Here is an 18,413-nt window from a genome sequence, read left to right on the forward strand (position 1 = left end):
GTATTGTGTGTATGTAGTGTGTATGTATTGTGTAGTGTGTATGTATTGTGTAGTGTGTATGTATTGTGTGTAGTGTGTGTATGTGTTGTGTAGTGTGTGTGTATTGTGTTGTGTAGTGTGTATGTAGAGTGTATGTATTGTGTGTGTAGTGTGGTGTGTATGTATTGTGTGTGTATGTATTGTGTGTATGTAGTGTGTGTATTGTGTGTGTTGTGTATGTGTATGTATTGTGTATGTATTGTGTGTGTATGTATTGTGTGTATGTAGTGTGTTGTGTATGTGTGTGTGTATTGTGCATGTATTGTGTATGTAGTGTGTATGTATTGTATATATTGTGTGTAGTGTGGGTGTGTGCTGCGCTATCTGCGCTATCCGCGCAGCACCACGCAAGGCTGCGCTTGCGCTGTGTCCGTGGGTCGTGATCTGATGATGAATGACGGAATCAGACAAATTACAAAAGCAATGCACACACGGAACGCCGCTTTATACACCACGATGCATAGCGGTGCGCATGCTGCGTGCATATCACGAATGTTTAAAAAACAACATGCACGTGATAGCAGTGCAAGTGTTGCACATGACATTGCATTCTTATTGATAATATTTACACATCAAGGGCTCAAATGGCAGAAGGCATTTATCAACGGGCGTTTTTACCTGGTTATGTTACACAAACGTGTGCAAGAATTAAATTCCGTGTGGAGTATTGCACGCGATTGTATGCGGTGTTGTCTCTGTGTGCAGAAGCATCTAGGGGTATCCGTCTTTATATCTTTTTAATAAAGATATCAGAGAGCCTACAGCTCTAATAAGACGAACGAATGTTGAGAAAAACAGCGGTGATGTCAAGCCCTAACTCGTGCAATTGAAATTCCCACGATTTGGGTGGCCTCGCTCGCTGGCTCGCGTGTATTTTAATGATGGAATAACATGTTTTTAATCAGCAGTCGCTAATGACACTAATTTATTCATAATGTCCAGCTACGCTGAGAGAGCGCAGTGAGATTTGAATGGCCCCGTGTGGTGGTGGTGGTGGCGGTGCGCGTGCCTGTGAAGCAGCGACGTGGAGGTTCGGGGTTGGTGAATCACGCGAGGATGGGAGTGCTGAATCCCCGGGTCAAATAAAATCCCATGACGATGATTATTATATTCTTGGTTCTTTCGGTAAAGTCACGTAGAAGGGAAATACTAAAATAATACAAATATAAAACAATAAAAATTCTCACGACGTTTTTACTGCAACACAAGCAATCATCATCAGGTGTGAAATCCACAGCACTTTTTTCAAATATTTCTTGCTGTGAATTTCACACCTGATGACGATTGCTTGTGTTGCAGTCGAAACGTCGTGAGAATTTTTATTGTTTTATATTTCTATTATTTTAGTATTTCCCTTCTACTTGACTTTACCGAAAGAACCAATAATATGAATCCCTGCAGTCACAAAAGCTTTAAATCAAGATGATTATTATGTTGATGCGCTTGAGAAAATCCTGATGAACAATGATAATAATCTTGTTTTAATGGGGGGACGACACATTGAGAGAGTGGGGGGGGGGGGTCGTCGCCCAATATAGTATGTTAAACTTTAAATGTTTGTCAAACGCTTACCATAATGATATGAATTCAGCCCTAGTTCACCTTCTGTGTATTAGTTATGGGTGCAGGGCTAATCTATCTTGAAAACTGTTTGAGTTAGTGAGCCGTCTATCTTCTTTGTGAATTGTATTGCTGCATTGGTTAGCACACTCCTCTGACCTCGGCTACCCCCGAGTTCAATTCTAAGCCATGGCTAACATCAGGGACGAGACATCTGAAAATATCTTAAGCATTTCGTATTCACCTACTAGCACTCATTAGCGTGGTAAAACAACTTCTATGATCAACATCACAGAGAGGCCTTCAGCATTGAATTGCTAACGGTTTAAACAGCTATGTTGTGCTAATTACATTGTTAACACAGGTGTTAATTAACGTCCCTGTCATTGTTATGTAAAAACTGAGTGTCCTCGCGTTCCAAGAGAATGTAGGGTGGTGCTCATCAGGGTTTCTAGTCTTTCATCAAACGTAACGATTCCACGTTTGTATGGGGAGAGTCAGTCTATCCATATAGCATTGTGGTGGTAGTCGTGTATCAGAGCCCCGTAGATATGGGATGTTCTCAGCTTCTTTTAATTTCCGAGCTTCATTTGATATACGAACTGCCTTCAATAGTTGGCAGAACCGCATGGATAAAATGCCATTGCTTTTTTGCAGTGCGGAGTTGATGTGGTACGTGTAGTATTGGTCCCTGTAGGGGGCGATACAGCTAATAGGGTTTTGGCAATTTCAAAAGGGCTGGCTGTACGAAGTGTAACATGTTTTCGTCTCATGTGTGGGATTTCTCACAACAAATACATCAAAATCATGCTACAAATGGTGGTCGGCACAGTCTTTAAAACTCACCAAGACTTTCATCGGTAAACACCCTATTTCAACAATATGTACATGCACAACCCCTTTTGTCAATCCATTGCTGGATGAGGGCTTCGCCACTGTCCGACGGATTATTTGATCATTCATCACCACGCTGATCAGTGTGGGTTTTCACAACACTGCCCTCAGCTGCCCATCACGTTGAAACCGCGACCCTATGCCAACCTGTTTGTGCGTGGTGGTCGGCCACCCAAGTACTATCCAGGCTTAACCCTGCTTTAAATAATACCTCGATATGAACACTGGTGAGAGCATTTTAGACATTCGTGCATTTAGTGCAACAGTGAACTGATAATAACCATTCCGTTGGTCTTCCCAAATGTGTCGTGCCCTGGGGTTTTTCCAATTAACATCTTAAGCTTAAACGTACCTCGCCCGACGGATTAGTTTCATTAAATGCAAATCGGTTTGATGACCTCCAAGAGACGATGCTAAGTGGTTACAAAGATAAAGATCCCCCGTATAGTCATACGGATTGTTGGAGCAACTGCTGTTATCCACCACCTTCGAAAGTGGGAACCGCTCTGGCGAGGTTGGTGTGGGCCAGCACTCACGGCCGTCCGCCTTTGTCGCCCCACCCAGTACAAATGTCTAAACATCTCACCAGGAACTATTTTAAGGCTGAGTCAACCTCGGGGAGGTTTAGGTCTGGTTTAGCACACACGCCGGGAGAGCTTTATTTTGCACTTGAAATGCGGCGTCGGTGCGTTTGCACAAGCGTGTGTCTACGACGGCTTTGCACGCGTGTAAAAGATGTGTATCTTTAATCTTTCGTAAGCTCTGGTGCCCAGTCAGCCTAGATGAAGTGTTGTGATAAAAAAAAACTACTTCTTGGGCTAGCTGTGCATGTTCATCTGTGTATAATGTGCGTGTGTGTGAATCCTACAGTCGTGTATATATCTCAACAACCACAATACAACTGCTAAATGTAATTGATTGTGTCAAAACAAGGATGTGTGAGCTATATAAAATAATACAGAAGCTATATCTGTACCCTGTATTAGTTGGTAAGCAGTATACACATTGCACGCCGGAACGTAAACAAGATAGGTTCAGCCACGCGGTCCAATTATGGCCCAAAAAGGACCCACGTTGAATGGGCCAGTCATTTTTTTGGCCACGAATGGCTCAACACTCGCCCAACGTTGGCCCAAAATTGGTCTATGCTGCGTCGGGCTCGTGTAGCAGGGCTTGGTAATTTGGGGCAGTAATGTTCCAATGTCATATCGCTGTTGACCAATGTTACATGGTGCAGTTGTAAGACCAGCTACTGCTGAGCCAACGTTAACCCCAGCATCAGCATGTGTATCTAAGCTATATGTTTCCCTGTGTGTGCGTGTGCTTGTGTGTGCTTGTGTGTGCATGTGTGTGCATGTGTGTTATGAGCGTCGGGCGTGGTGCTGGACACTTACCCCCTCGTGTGCCGTGCCGGCATAGGCGCTCACTAACAGCACTTGCCCCAAAAGTCCGTTGAGGCTATGCAGGAGATCTTTGTCTTTGTGTAAGGATTTGTGCAGTCAGCTTGCAGAACGATGCCATCAAAATTACACGACATTGCAAACACATACCCCACGAATACCATTTCAGCAATGCATAGTTTAGTTTTTCGCTAAGGGTAGATGAAATGTGCTGTGTGCGATATGTATATGAAGTACTGTACGCTAAATGCAAAACGTATGATATGCGCTTTATATATGCAATCAATGTTGAAAGTGATTACATCATCGCGAAACAGACAGTTAAATCGGCAGTCGCTGGAGGGCAACACAGGACTGCAGTGAGTAAAGTGTACGCATAAGGTATTAAAAATATGCATTGTAGAAAACATGTTTCGTGAATGATATGTTGGACACCTTAACGGGATAATTTATTGCCAAGCTTGCTTTGTTTTATTATGAACGGTGAAAACGGGATAACCAGGTCACGAAGCGCACATATGTATCGTTTTCACGGTAAACAAATGTCGTGTTTGCGTACATTAATGCTTGCGTCCCCTCGACGGTGTAACGATTATTTCAGGTTTGTATCTTTGCGAAGTGGGTTGCGTCAAGTGTTTTGTAAACAAAGAAAGGCACGATGCAATCAGTGCAGTGCGTAATCGCCTCTTGTACTCCCGTCCACAATCGTGTTCCATGATGCAAAGCAGTGCACCGTTCCTCCCTGCTGCTGCTGCAATGCCATCGCTGATGCACGTTGTGTGTGCCCTCTGCAGGCCATATTAACGTATCCCATTATCCGTGCCCAATCAATCATGACCCTTATTCATAATAAAGCAGGTAAACTGCCAAATGGCACACAAGGCGCCTTGAATTTGTCCAGGTTTTATACACTTTTACGCTATTCCTTGCAACAAAAAAAGAAGCGTGTCGTTATTAACGCCCTTTCGTGTTGGTCGAATGCAATTAAAAGCCAAAATGCACTATTAGGGAGACTGGAAGCTATTTTTGATCGGACTTCATTATTTCTTTTCACAAATTGCGGCGAATTTGAATGCACACGACTGAATAGATGTTTTGTAAAGAGTGGAAATCGATCAGTGAATTGAGCAAGTCAGTCATTTGCGCCAGGTGAAAGTCTGCCTAGGACACGTGCGTGTTGTCCAGACGGGACATTTTTGTTAAATGTTTTCACGGAGTCCCGAGGTGTGTGTTCGGGAGCATCCTGTGCTTTTTGGGGGGGAAATTATTAACTGAGGTTTGTTTTTATGTGCGGAAGAAAACCTACTCCTACGGATAATGCTCTAACCAACCCTCCGTAAATAGACTATCGACAGCCTACTTGTTAAACTGCTCCCTACAATCCTTTGATAACACCTGCAGAAATGTGTCTGGATAGGGAAATATAAAATAGATGAGTGCAAACTGTTTGAGAGAACATCTCGGGGCTTGGCAACGTCAAACAATTAAAGGGTTTGTGACTGACTGCCTTTGGGCGTGCGGTTGTGTGCTTGAGATGGCTTGTGTGGCTTGTGGTGCGTGTGGATGTGTGACCGTGTGTGCAATGGCTATGTGTGATCGCTTTGTGGCTTGCATGCGCTGTCTGGTTGCATGTCGGCTGTGTTGCTGTGTGTGCGTGCGATGGCTGGTGCGTGTTGGAATCGCGCGGCATGTTTGTGCACTCTTGTGTTGCATATTTTGCGTCGACGAATGTTAATGACACGTTTGCAGGTTAATTTCGCGGTTAATCCACATGGGCCCCTCCACACGTAAACACGAGGACTGGCATATTTACGTAACGTATAGCGTTGCGTACAGGGTGTGTCGATTTACGGATGGCAAAGCGGCAACAAAGTAATTGACGTTCATCGCTTCTGAGCGTGGCTGCCATTTACACATTCTTGCGTGTTGTGCTTGCATTATATATCTGTTGCACAGTGTGTGGTATGCAAATTATTGTCACTTTTTGTTTATTCATTTTGATATGCTATACGCCAGCACCAACACGCACTGGCGGCAATAATAAAGTAGGTTATACTGGTAGGAACCTCCTGGTTACACCAGCCCACAGGGGATTATTGTGTCCGTCCGTCCGTCGTGGAGGGAGGGGCTGGGTGGGGAGGGGAGGGTTGGGAGGGGCTGGGTGGGGAGGGTGGGGAGGGTGGGGCTGGGTGGGGAGGGTGGGGCTGGGTGGGGGGTGGGAGGGGTGGGGCTGGGTGGGGAGGGGCTGGTCACCCCGTGGTGCCCTTATAAAACTCAACGTTTAACCTACTAACGCCGGCTTGTGCCCGCCCTCACAGTCGGGCATATTTGCGGAATACACCACGCTGCCGTTGACCCTGGCCATTGACCGAGCAACCCAACGTTCCTACCAGCTCCCTCCGCAGGAATGTGTTGTCATCCCCCATGATCAACACCGTGGATTTAAAACTGGAGATAGCAATGACGCGGTGGTTAGATGTTAACTACCTCGCCTGATTTGCAGGACGTCGTGGGATTTTGATCCAGACCCTGACGCCTGCTGTATATTTGGCGTTTGCGTGTTCTCTCTGGATTTTTCTCCGGGTCCTCCGGTTTTCCCTCCACATTTATAATAAACATGCGTTTAGAATGTTTAGCTGCTTTTAATGTCCACGTGCTAAGCCACTCCGTCGAGCTATCATTTGTGGCCAGGTAGCTTCTGAAAAAGAGCCGTATAGAGCTTAGTGGGCCTTACCTGGTCAAATAAAACGTTTAAGTTTAGACTTAAATTTAACAAAAATTGACAGTCCTCAGTCAATTCATTTTCTGGATGAAGGCCATACTTCACTACGGTTGTGGAAGGGAGGATTAAGGTGGCGTGGGTACCCAGAAATGGTTTAGATATCAGTCGCCACTGATCCTAGCTATGGCTTCGTGTATTTCCACACAGTGCTCGAACGTAATCGGTGTTCGTGTTAGCTTCACACTCGTATTACTTGGTTCGCTGATGGGGTTCGTGAATAATTAAATATGTATCACGAAGATTAAAGTCGTAATGTGCAGCTTTAGACCGACCCCGTGTCTTATAAACCGTGGGCCAATTTCTAACATTTTGGTTTTAGATTATTTACGGTTACTCGACCACAGTACATTTCAACGAAACTTTATCTTTTCTAACCCATCTAAAACGTGAGAATTGACATCAGTCAGTGATAATCGTGATGTAATACTAATATGAACGTGATAAAATCGGCGTGCCAGTTCTTTCATGAGCAATTATTGTCGGAGTGATTCGTCCCCGCTGCAAAGCAACTTTCACTCACTCGTCTTGTGCGTGATTTGTGAATGTTGTTGGCTTGTTGAACGTGACCGTACGATATATACATGACGTCTAGTGTTATTGTATAAGCGTTGTCGGCACCGAGGGCGCTGGAGGACATACACAACATGCTGTTGAGTAGTGACAAAACAGTGTCCGTGCCGTGTGTCCGAGTCTCTTTAAGCATGGCCAACAGACCTGTGTGTATGGTGAGGCTGTGTGACACAGTGTGTGTGCGTCTAGGTAGGGTGTGTGGTCTGTGTGTATTTGTTGAGAGCCTGTTAGTGTGGTCTGTGTGTGTGACGATTATCTGAACCGATGCTGGGTCTCCTCTAGGTTGACTCAGCCTAAAATGAGTGCCCGGTGCTGGCCACCCACCCCCTGGTGTGCCGTGTCGGCCTTCATAGGTGCTACTCGCTAACAGCACTTAGCCCAAAATTATGTTAATGCTATACGGGGGATCTTTGGCTGTATTTGTTGAGAGCCTGTGAGTGTGGTTTGTGTGTGACGATTATCTGAACCGGTGCTGGGCCTCCCCTAGGTCGACTCAGCCTAAAACGAGTACCTAGTGCGGTGTTTAGTAAGCATCGTCACTGGGGGAGACAAAGACGGCATGGGCGGGGTTGGTCCTGACCACCCAACCCCTTCGTGTGCCATTGCGACCTTAATAGGTGCTCGCTAACAGCACTTGCCCCAACAGTCTTGTTAATACTATACGGGGGATCTTTGGCTGTAGTATTTGTTGAGAGAGCCTGTGAACGTGGTCAGGCGACATGAAGGCAATCTTGTTAAAGTTGCACGTGTGTCCGGGAACCACTGTTGTTGACTTTTCGTGGTCGAATCCGTGTGGTTCGGGCGATTTGTCAGTGAATCGGTATGTGTGGACTGGCTTTTCGTGTGTCCACGTTGCGTGGGTCAGGCTTGCCTATGACTGTCCTGTTCAAAAGTTGTGTGTTGACGCTGTGTTGCAATGCCATGTGCGTGTGTGTGTGTGCTGTATACGTTTTCAGTTCGTCCGTGTGTGTGTGTGCTTGTCAATTATTCAGCGTGTGTTTGTGGTGTACGTGTGTTTTTGTGAATGTTGTACTGCGTATGTGTGTGTTAGGCTTTATGTTTGTTCATGCTGTGTGTGTGTGAAGCTGAACAGGTGTTCATACTTTATTTACTGTGTAACGTGCGTGGCAATTGCTGCTGTTGTACTCTTGGCCAGGACATATCTGCACATGAGTTAATGTCGTGTGTGCAGGCCTGTGTGTCTGGGTTACCTGTGTGTGTGTACATGTCATATTGTGTGTGTGTAAACTCTGTTCACACTCTTAAGGCTTTACAGCACACACACCGCTTCCCTTACAGATGTTGCGTTATATAAATGACATGCTGTACAGTACGTGTTTACACATACAGTATATAAACATTAAAAGGCGATGCAATGTCGCCACCTGCCGACGCGCTGTATCAGAATCTTACTGGTAGGAACCTCTGGTTACACCAGCCCACAGGGGATTATTGTGTCCGTCCATCCGTCGTGCAGGGAACGGGCTGGGTGGGGTGGGGAGGGGCTGGGTGGGGAGGGTGGGGCTAGGTGGGGAGGGGCTGGGTGGGGATGGTGGGGAGGGGAGGGTGGGGAGGGGCTGGGTGGGGAGGGTGGGGCTGGGTGGGGGGTGGGAGGGGTGGGGCTGGGTGGGGAGGGGCTGGTCACCCCGTGGTGCCCTTATAAAACTCAACGTTTAACCTACTCACGCCAGCTTATGCCCGCCTTCACAGTCGGGCATATTTGCGGAATACACCACGCCGCCGTTGACCCTGGCCATTGACCGAGCAACCCAACGTTCCTACCAGCTCCCTCCGCAGGAATGTGTTTATACCGGAGGAATCCGATGAGCTATAAAGCTCTTTTTCACAGATGTCCAGTAGGGGCGGGTCACCAAGTTAGAAGATAGAAAAATGCAGTACACAACAAGCTATTATTGTTTATTTGTATCTAGTAGTCCGAATGGGTAGTTCGGTAAAAAAAAGCTGATTATTAAACCCGTTGGATGTGAAGTTAAGGCACGGTTGCCCTCTTCACGATTCAATTATTCAATTTGTATTATTCAAATCATTATACGATTATTTCTTCCTACATTGTGGTAAATCTGGCGGCCTCTCTTGATTTAGCGGGTGGGGGGGGACAACACCCCCCCCCCCCCCCCCAGTACGCACAACACACGAATTACAAAAACATCTAATGTTACACGCACATCGATCAACGTATTGTGAGATAGAGATTGTATAAGGGGCCGTCCATAAATGACGTCACGCGATATTTTACGATTTTTGACCCCCCCCCCCCTCGTCACACGGCACGGCGTCACAAAAAGTCAGACCCCCCTTCAAATATGACGTCACAAAGCTCTGCCCCCCCCCCCCAATAAAACATGCTTCAATTCGCTTTAAACTATTGTCATTGTAGTGCGTATTTAATGTGGCGCTGCACTCGTGTTGTAGGAGAAAACATTTATTAAAAAGTATATTTAATTAAGTAGAACGTGTTGTCTATATTTATTTAAAGTTGCGCATTTTGATGTGACATCACATTTCTCACCCCCCCCCCCCCCATCGTCACACATCGTCACAAATGTCTGACCCCCCCCCCCCCAGGTGCGTGACGTCATTTATGGACGGCCCCTAACCTATTAATCGATAGCCTATTAATTGACTAATTATAACATCCCTAATACCCGCTGGCTCATTTGGACTGTCACGTTAATTTAAACTATTACAGTATTCACTTCCTAAAAACTATTTATAAAGGAACTGTAACGCAATGTGTTAAACTTGAATCCTTCTGAAAATGTAAAACACGATGCCAAACCCCATTAAACTTTATGAAAGGATAACCCCATATTTATTTTTGCATAGTCCATACTTTTAATATACTTTACAGTTACTGTTGTATTTTTGAGGCAACATGTTTTTTACCGGCATGGTAAAATATAGTAAATAATCCCAATGACCCACACGTTGTGAAACGTTCCACATCTAGTCATGGATTGACAAAAGGGCTGCCGTACATGTCTATAATTATATGAAAAGGTTTTTGTGCCCTTTATGCACGGCCAATTATGTCATGAAACAAAAACGACCCAGAGAATTTATGAGCATGTGTTTTGTACAGAAGCTGTCGAAGCCACATGTGCTGCCCTTTTTGATGGGACGCTCATAAAAGGAGGCTCAAGCTGCACTGCTCCTCACGATGGACACCACGCTCGTGCACAATGAGCACCCTGGGACGAGAGGGAGGAACGGCGGACGGGACCAACGATCATCGGCTGGAATTCCACGGCGTCGCAACAGGCGAGCCTCGAAGTCGCAGCCTCAGGTACGACGAACAGGCACCGCCATCCCTGATGCCGGCTCTCTTTAGCGTACGACCAAGTCACCCTAAATGCACCCGATATCATCGGATCTCGCAAGTATACTGAGGTTGAGCCTGCTTATTACTTGGATGGTTGGATAACCACCAACGCATTACAGGTATTGTAGGCAAGGGACGGCGAAAGTGGCCAGGAGATGGGTGAGTTAAGTGTTACCTCTTTATATGTGTATATTTTTTGTTCAAGGTACTCCAGTTTCCACTCGCTAATGGCATTGGACAAACATCCCGAAGTGAAGCCCTCCTGAACAACAGCCTGATACTGAATAGGGTGGGGTGTGGCATTCGGTAGTCCTTTTCCTGGGTAAAACAATTGGCATGAGCCTCATTGCTTACAGGTAGGGCAAATGCTGTTTGAGATCACCTGTGAATGGCATTAGGCCTGGCTCTGGGTCACTGGCGGAGCCAATGGGGGGGGGGGGGGGTGACACGTGCCTCCCCAATGATCCAATCGAAATCCCCAATTTAGATCGGATCATTGGGATTTATTAGTAATAAATCGGCATTTTGAGACCCCCCACTGCCACTGTGTAGCATATTAGTATGTGCCAGGGACTCTATGAGATGATAGGACAATAGTCTGAGTCCATAATTGGCAATAACTAACGGCAAAGCAGTTATAAGTGACTCAGAATTGTGCGCAGTTGCATATACAGTACACGACTTCCCTGAAGGCATTCACCTTCAGCGAGCGCGATGCCGATCACACACGGTTCGAATTCGACCCTCTAACGATGGCTGCGCCATCGCCGCACACGCGTCGAATAAAAAGCAAGGGACAAGTCCTTACTTACCAACAACTCCTATCATTTTTCATTGCTGAAGGGGTTGCCCCCCCCTACCTGAAAATCCTGGCTCCGCCATTGCTCTGGGTTATGGGGACAAATCCACCCCCAGCCACAACAGTCACTCATTTAAGCGGTGAATCCCACAACACATACGTACATACACTTACGTTCCAATTTAATTATTTTTGTTCAAATAAGTTCCATTCGGTTGATTCAATGATGTTTGTATAATTGGCTTAATGAAAGTGTACACGTTCCTCCAAAAACTTATCCCGCCCGCAAATAACATAACAATTCATACCACACTTTTGTTCTGTCTAATACATTTATGTACAATTAACTGAGTTTTAAGTCGAAATAAGCTTTATATTATAGATTCCATCCAATTTCAGACAGTTGTAATCAATAAAAACAACACAAATTAGAGTGCATGATAGCAATGGTGTCTATTCAGATAAACAATACTGTTTTTTAATCAGTAAGTTATGCAACTTAAATGAATGCATAGTGAGTCAAATAAGCCGAGTTTGCTTCTACTACTTAATGGAAACATAGTAATTGACTGCCAGTGCTGTGTATAACCATGATTGGAGGCTGTGTTGGTACATGGAGTTGTAGTTTTGCTGAAATCTACATATATAAGTGCCAATAAAAAAACATATAACTAACAGTCCTTTGTCAATCCACTGCTGGATGAAAGGCTCTCAATGATGTATCTGTCATGGGAGTTGTTTGACCATACACGAGCATGCTGATCAGCGCAGGTTGATGAAGGGCGGGCCTAGGATCTATTCAGATATCACTCGCCACTGATGTTGGCTATGGCTGAATATTTATCTCAGGTGGCTGGGTTAATAGCAGAGTGCACTCACCACAGCTCAACCACTTGCCCTCGTATCACGCTTCAATATTTTTCATGTGTTTACTATGATATGCCAGTGAACACGCCACGAACAAGTGGGATGATCCAGCATAAAAACACCACGACAAAATTCAGCTAATTGCAAGCACATGCATTGACCCAAAGGGAGTACTTCAGGGCATACATGTGAATAGTGAAAATTGTCATGAATAGTGGGAATTGGAAGGCCCTCGTCTTTTGATGCAAATGCTATGGTTTTATCATGTGTGTGTGATCATCAGACACACTATTCATTGGTGGATGAAAGTTTACCTATTAGCGTGTTTTTTCATGTCATTTGTACTTCTACATTATTGAGAGAGTTACTTTATGTTAGCTTTCACTAACAAATTACAGAAGAGCAAAGGAGAATCATTGCTTTGTGTGGTGTAGCTAAATTTATCCAGGTCAGGATTTCCACATTGTGCAAAACAGGTTTGAATAGCTCATCCCATTGAAGAGGCATTGGCTTTGTTGTTGTGGCTACAAAGATTTCTTGCCTGTGGCCTCACGAGGTTCGAAATGGGATGTGTGGAAACAGAACTAAATGCCCCAAGATCGCAGGATAACCTCACCTGAGCTGGGAGCATAGAGATGGCAGAATGGTTCATAGATCAGAGCACCGAGGTGTTATCACTTACATCTTAGGGTTGAATTCAGGTTTCGGCCACCTGTGATTAAACCAAGTTCTGAAGCATAGCAAGTGCATTGTCTCAGCCTGGTGTCCAATGACCATTACAAAATAATCACGTAACATCTCTTTTCTTCACTTCATTTAAATGAATTCCAATTCTAAGTATGACACATTGGATTGCCTTGCAACAAATATGTCAAAGTGTGTCCGCTAATGTGTGGATAAAAAGGTCACTTGTAAGAATCTCAAAAAAAGTATTGCAGTCAGAATTCCAAACGAGATTTGAATCCAATTACACGACCGCAATAGCAAAGTCGTAATACGATTGTACATACAATTGGGGGAAAAGAGAGTGTGGCCCATGTGTCCTGCGACCAGCACACAGAGCGTGGGCGAGGAGGCACGCTGGCTGTCCTGGGTGTCGCGTCAGTTCGAGCGTATTGCCGGCCATGGCCAAGAGATCACCATGCGGGAGTTCAAGGCAGCACTCAACATCAAGGAGGTGAGACCATGCTCAGTGTCCGTGAGGTCTCGCTCATGATCACGTGGGGGGGGGGGGGGGTGGTCCCTGTGGGGAAGACAGAGCAGTGACTCTCGTTAGGTCTCGAAAGACAGTTATTTAACCTTGGACCCAGACTGGACTTTTGACACTGACTGTGGACCCTGATCATTGATGCTTGATTCTAACTTCAGGATGCTAATTTTAAACTCTTGATACTGATTCCTTCATGTGGGTAGCTGTCCATGAACGCTCAACACTAACTGTTGGATTTTGAACTATGTACCATGAAAATGAACGATGGACCCTAAACCTTGACCCTGTGAAGGTTTGCAAGGAAATATTTCTCACCATTCTGGCGAATTGCCCGATGATGCTGGATGTAATTACCAGCGAAACGTCATACTCAAAAACTGTAAATGTTGTGGTTTCACTCTTCAACACACCGGTGGGCTAAAGTAGTGAACTATTTGTCTTTTGTCAACGTGACACTTTTTTTGCTGATTGGCCGTGTCGGGTGGTGGAGGGTTACGACACATTTATAAATAACGCGATCTAACCCAAAAACGTTTATTATGAATATTATGAATCCCTCACCCTCTTCCACAGTCGTTCTTCGTGGAGCGATTCTTCGCGCTTTTCGATTCAGATGGGAATGGGACCATCAGCCTGGAGGAGCTGCTGGAAGCGCTACGCCTCCTCGTACATGGATCACACATGGACAAGCTCACCTTTCTCTTCCATGTCTACGATGTGGATGGTTGTAAATTTATTGTTGTTTTAATTTTTTTATTCATTCAATATATTTGAGATAAAGTATCCGTCTAATGGAAGGCCAATGCTTGACAGCTACTAATTTCACTTTTCCTCAATTCCTGTCGCCCAATGCATATGATCGCAGAAAGGCAGCTTCTACCGTTAATTGGCAGTAAAATGGTTAAGTGAAATTACAGTTTCAGAATGTTATTTATACATTGATTTGTGAGTTTAAGATACATGGATCAAATTGTACAAATGAGAATGAATAATGTTTCATCCATAAATGTATTTATTAATTAGAATTTTGACATGCAAATGCAATATTAACACATTGAAGCTAATACAGAAATAGTTTTTTTTAATGATAATTGAAAAAAATGTAAATACAAACACCTACAAATAAAACAAAATCAATACGAATCGGTTGGAAAAACCAAGACCAAAAAATAATCCCTGAATTAAATCATGGCTCCAAAATCGTAACAATTATTTAAATCACTGGGGAAGCAAATCATTACATGCCTGCTAAAGTGGGGCCTTCGCCTTGCTTTATTTTGCACGTGCGCAGGCAGCGGGCTGATCGAACCGCACGAGCTGCGCACAGTGCTGGAGTCGTGCCTCAGGGAGAGTGCCATCTCTCTGCCCGAGGGCCGGCTCGAGGCGCTCACCCTGGCGCTCTTTGAGGCTGCCGATGTCGATCAGAGTGGGGCCATCACCCTGCAGGAGCTGGGCGCCGAACTTGCCAAACTGCCTGGCGTGCTCGAGGACCTCACCATCAGGTGCCTGCCGTCCGACCAATCATGCTAACTGTTCTTTATGCATTACAACTAAGGTTGACAGCGTGTGTATGCATGTATATATGTTGAGCTTCTTTCGCACCGTACGTAGCCAACCGTGCTAATTGGATGTATAGGGTGTGTGCATTTCCTCTTTTCTGCTCAGCTGTCCGTAAAGGGGTTAAACTATGACTCTATTAAACATGGTCCAATATGAACAAAACTTAACTTATAGGTGCATTGCTATTATCCTCTTGAAAAATAGTCGGAGATCGATGGGTTGCCCAAAACTTGGAGACACAAACCAGAGCAAGAATGACTATCCATGTTAGCAAACATGCAAGTGGGTTTTGCTGTCACAACTACTTAGAAGGACATAGTCCACGTTTATTCATGATTTTATGAATTTATTTTGGTTTTATTTTACATTTTTGTGTAAGCTGTACTTGCTGATGCGGCGCCATTAACTTCCCACAGTGATAATTGTGTTAATCCTGTTGGAATAACAAACTGAGTCTACCTTGACCAGCATTTTATATATATTTGGATTTCATTTTGAGTTATATTTACATTTTATATTTGAGTTATTATCAGCCATGATCAATCCACAGCTGGATTAGGGCCTCCACACCCTTTTGGCGGAGTTCCTGCCTTTGGAGGTATATTTATCAGTATAAAAAATTATCATGCTAATGCGTTCATGCTCATGGATAAACGACAATGGCTTTGACGACTCAGCGCGGCGAGCTGGCTGAAGCCCCCGTGCGAGCACGAGCAACACCATGGGCCGCCGCGCTACTTGACGCGCACCTACTGGCAGAACAACTACCGCAAGCTGCTCTTCATGGCCGCGTACGCGTGCACGAGTGCGCTGCTCCTGGGTCTGGGCGCGCACGCGAACCACCGCCTGGGGCCCTGGGTGAGCGCGGCGCGAGCCTGTGGCCTCTGCCTCAACTTCAACTGCGTCCTCGTGGTGGTGAGAGAGCAAGACGGTGTCTACCAAATTATAACATCACAATATGGTGGAACAACTGGATATGGGGCTGTGAAAATTATGTTCACTTTTGTATCACATTTCGTGGTGTTATGGTTAACGAACAGGTCTCCTGGCGCGGCAGTTGAAATAACGGGGCAAGTTTGTTTTATTCCCACCCCCCTGCCTCTGTCCACCCAGCAGTACAAATGGGCACTCCACAGTCAATTGGCAGGTCACGTTTGGTGGGATAAAGCATGGTTACTCTCACCTCTTCCAAGATGTCTGGCTAGCTTAGAAGAGTAAGCCAAAATCACCTCGAGAGGGGTTATATAAAGCTCCTCCTAGTGGGGGCCCTTTTAAAAGCAGTGGCATGAGCAAACAATTGCAGGGCTGCACCTTTACCTGATACGGTAGAATAACCGGAGATGACCCATGAAAATGTTATTCATTATTACATTACATGTACCAAAAGGAACGAAGATAATTTGGTACAGTGTCTGCATGCGTAAAGTGGATAAGCTCTTTTCAGCCAGGATCATGTTCATATATTTGTGGCAGCAAAGTAACCAAAAGGTGGGTAATGATTTCATCTTTGTGAATTCAAGCCCTCTCAACAGCACAATGGAGGGATTCTTAAACTCTATTCTTCTACCCCCAAGACAGCCCATACTTTGCAGATTGTCCAGAATCAAAATACATTGCACACACCTGTAAAAATTTAAACCTGTGCAATGGTGATGACAATGATGATGGTGGTGGCATAGGTACCTAGTCGGTATAGTAACAGTGAATAGATTAATCGATTAAAATCAATGTTATGGACACAATACGTGCATTAAATTCTGCATATGCCAATTGATATCTTGTTTGAAATCATGTAATTTAAACCCTGCAGCCACCAGTGCCATTGGTGATAATGTTAATAGTAATGACGACGATGGTGTGGGTGGTGATGATGCCAGGTGCTGATGCTCCGCCGCTGCCTGACATGGCTGCGAGCCACGTGGGTGGTTCACGTCCTGCCCATCGACCAGAGCGTGCTCTTCCACCAGATGGTCGGCTACGTCTTGTCTGCACTCGCCTCCGTGCACTCAATCTGCCACGTTGTCAACTTCGGTGAGGAGGAAATAATAAAAATAATACAATTGTTTAACCACATTAACCACAGTTAAGCGAACGGCACATTCTGGGTGCATGACGGACATAGAATTTGGTGAAAATGTCCCCGACTGTCCCCTACTGCCGCCAGTTTCCTCCGCTCTATCTCTGACCTTCACGATCAATCTCATTTGTTTTGACTAACATTCTATTCATCACCTTGGCCAAACCTTGCTGATGAAACTCATTGAAGTTGAGACTTGTCCAATATTGCTTCGTTTAATAAACATGTTAATGGGTAACAATAATGGGAAAGGCTCACAGGCCGGTGGATTAAATGTTATTTCCTTTCAGCGATTTAAGCAAATCCCCTGACCTGTTTATTTTTGCATTCTGCTGTGCTATGTATAGCCAGAGCGCCGCACTGGTAATTGCCGCCGCTGCATGACATCACCCTCGTTCAGTGAAGCGCTCGAGCGACTTGTCAGAAACTGGTGCTGCGAACGTCTTCATCAAGCACCGCTGTGTGTCTGCGCCTGACACTTTAGGGTCCGAGTGCATTCAGTCCCTTTGTGCCAGACACAACATCCACTTAATAACCTAATTTATAGCCGTTGAAAAATAACCGGGTCGCGTCTGTTGATGATATTCAATTTTACCATAAATGCAGTCTGTTCCCTTAATATGCTGATAGGTAATCCATCTTCGGTAGGATTAGAGGGTACCTCTCAGTGCTCTTCTCGCTCCTGTCCTCCGAATCTTGCTCCAACCCCCCCTTCCTCCCTAAAATTAATTTGACCACTAACAGTTGCAAACTGACTCTAGGGCCAAAAGGAGCAACGTGTGTTGATGAGAGATAACAAACACAAGAACCCATGACATTGCTTTGACTGTTGCATGAGAGGACATTGACTTGCTCGTGGGACACATTAGTTGAAAGGACGACAATGGTTGAGCATTCTGAAGGGGATATGAAGCAATGACATCAGGGTGCGTGTATGATAATGATACGGATGATGGCATTGGTGCAGGAAGGGAGGAGCCTTTGCCTCTGTATTGCAGCAAAATGACAGGCTGTGGGGGGGGGAAAAATTACGTGCCCTGTTTCATTCGATTATAATCGATTATAGTCCACTGCAGTCAATCCTGCAATACCATAACAGTAACATTAATTGCAATCCATGTCCTAACCATGTCTTTATTGGGATTTTTTTTTCAATAATTAATTTCTGAATGATAACTACTGTAAATGTTATATTACACGTTCACAAACATTTACAATTCAGCATTAGGGTTAGAGGTGAAATACATTCATCATTTGTGTTCTGGGTTTTGTTTAGGATTGATTTGGGCAGAGAGTTTACATTAAGGGTTTG

The 18,413-nt window shown here is 45.0% G+C and overlaps 1 protein-coding gene across 1 annotated transcript in view; it reads left to right on the forward strand.

Annotated features, from left to right (window-relative positions):
- Positions 1-3,247: 3,247 nt before the first annotated feature.
- The window catches only part of NOX5 (NADPH oxidase 5), a 29,759-nt gene continuing 14,593 nt past the window's right edge, over positions 3,248-18,413 (forward strand). Inside the window, exons 1-7 of the mRNA XM_078624447.1 lie at positions 3,248-4,274; positions 10,349-10,552; positions 13,308-13,431; positions 14,038-14,188; positions 14,756-14,966; positions 15,702-15,939; positions 16,902-17,055. Of these exons, the coding sequence (XP_078480573.1) occupies positions 10,449-10,552; positions 13,308-13,431; positions 14,038-14,188; positions 14,756-14,966; positions 15,702-15,939; positions 16,902-17,055 (982 nt within the window). The 5' untranslated portion in view covers positions 3,248-4,274; positions 10,349-10,448. The remainder of the gene's footprint in view (positions 4,275-10,348; positions 10,553-13,307; positions 13,432-14,037; positions 14,189-14,755; positions 14,967-15,701; positions 15,940-16,901; positions 17,056-18,413) is intronic.

The sequence above is a fragment of the Lampetra planeri genome, chromosome 3 (genome assembly GCF_965212315.1).
Source record: "Lampetra planeri chromosome 3, kcLamPlan1.2.h2, whole genome shotgun sequence".
Taxonomy (NCBI): Eukaryota; Metazoa; Chordata; class Hyperoartia; order Petromyzontiformes; family Petromyzontidae; genus Lampetra; species Lampetra planeri.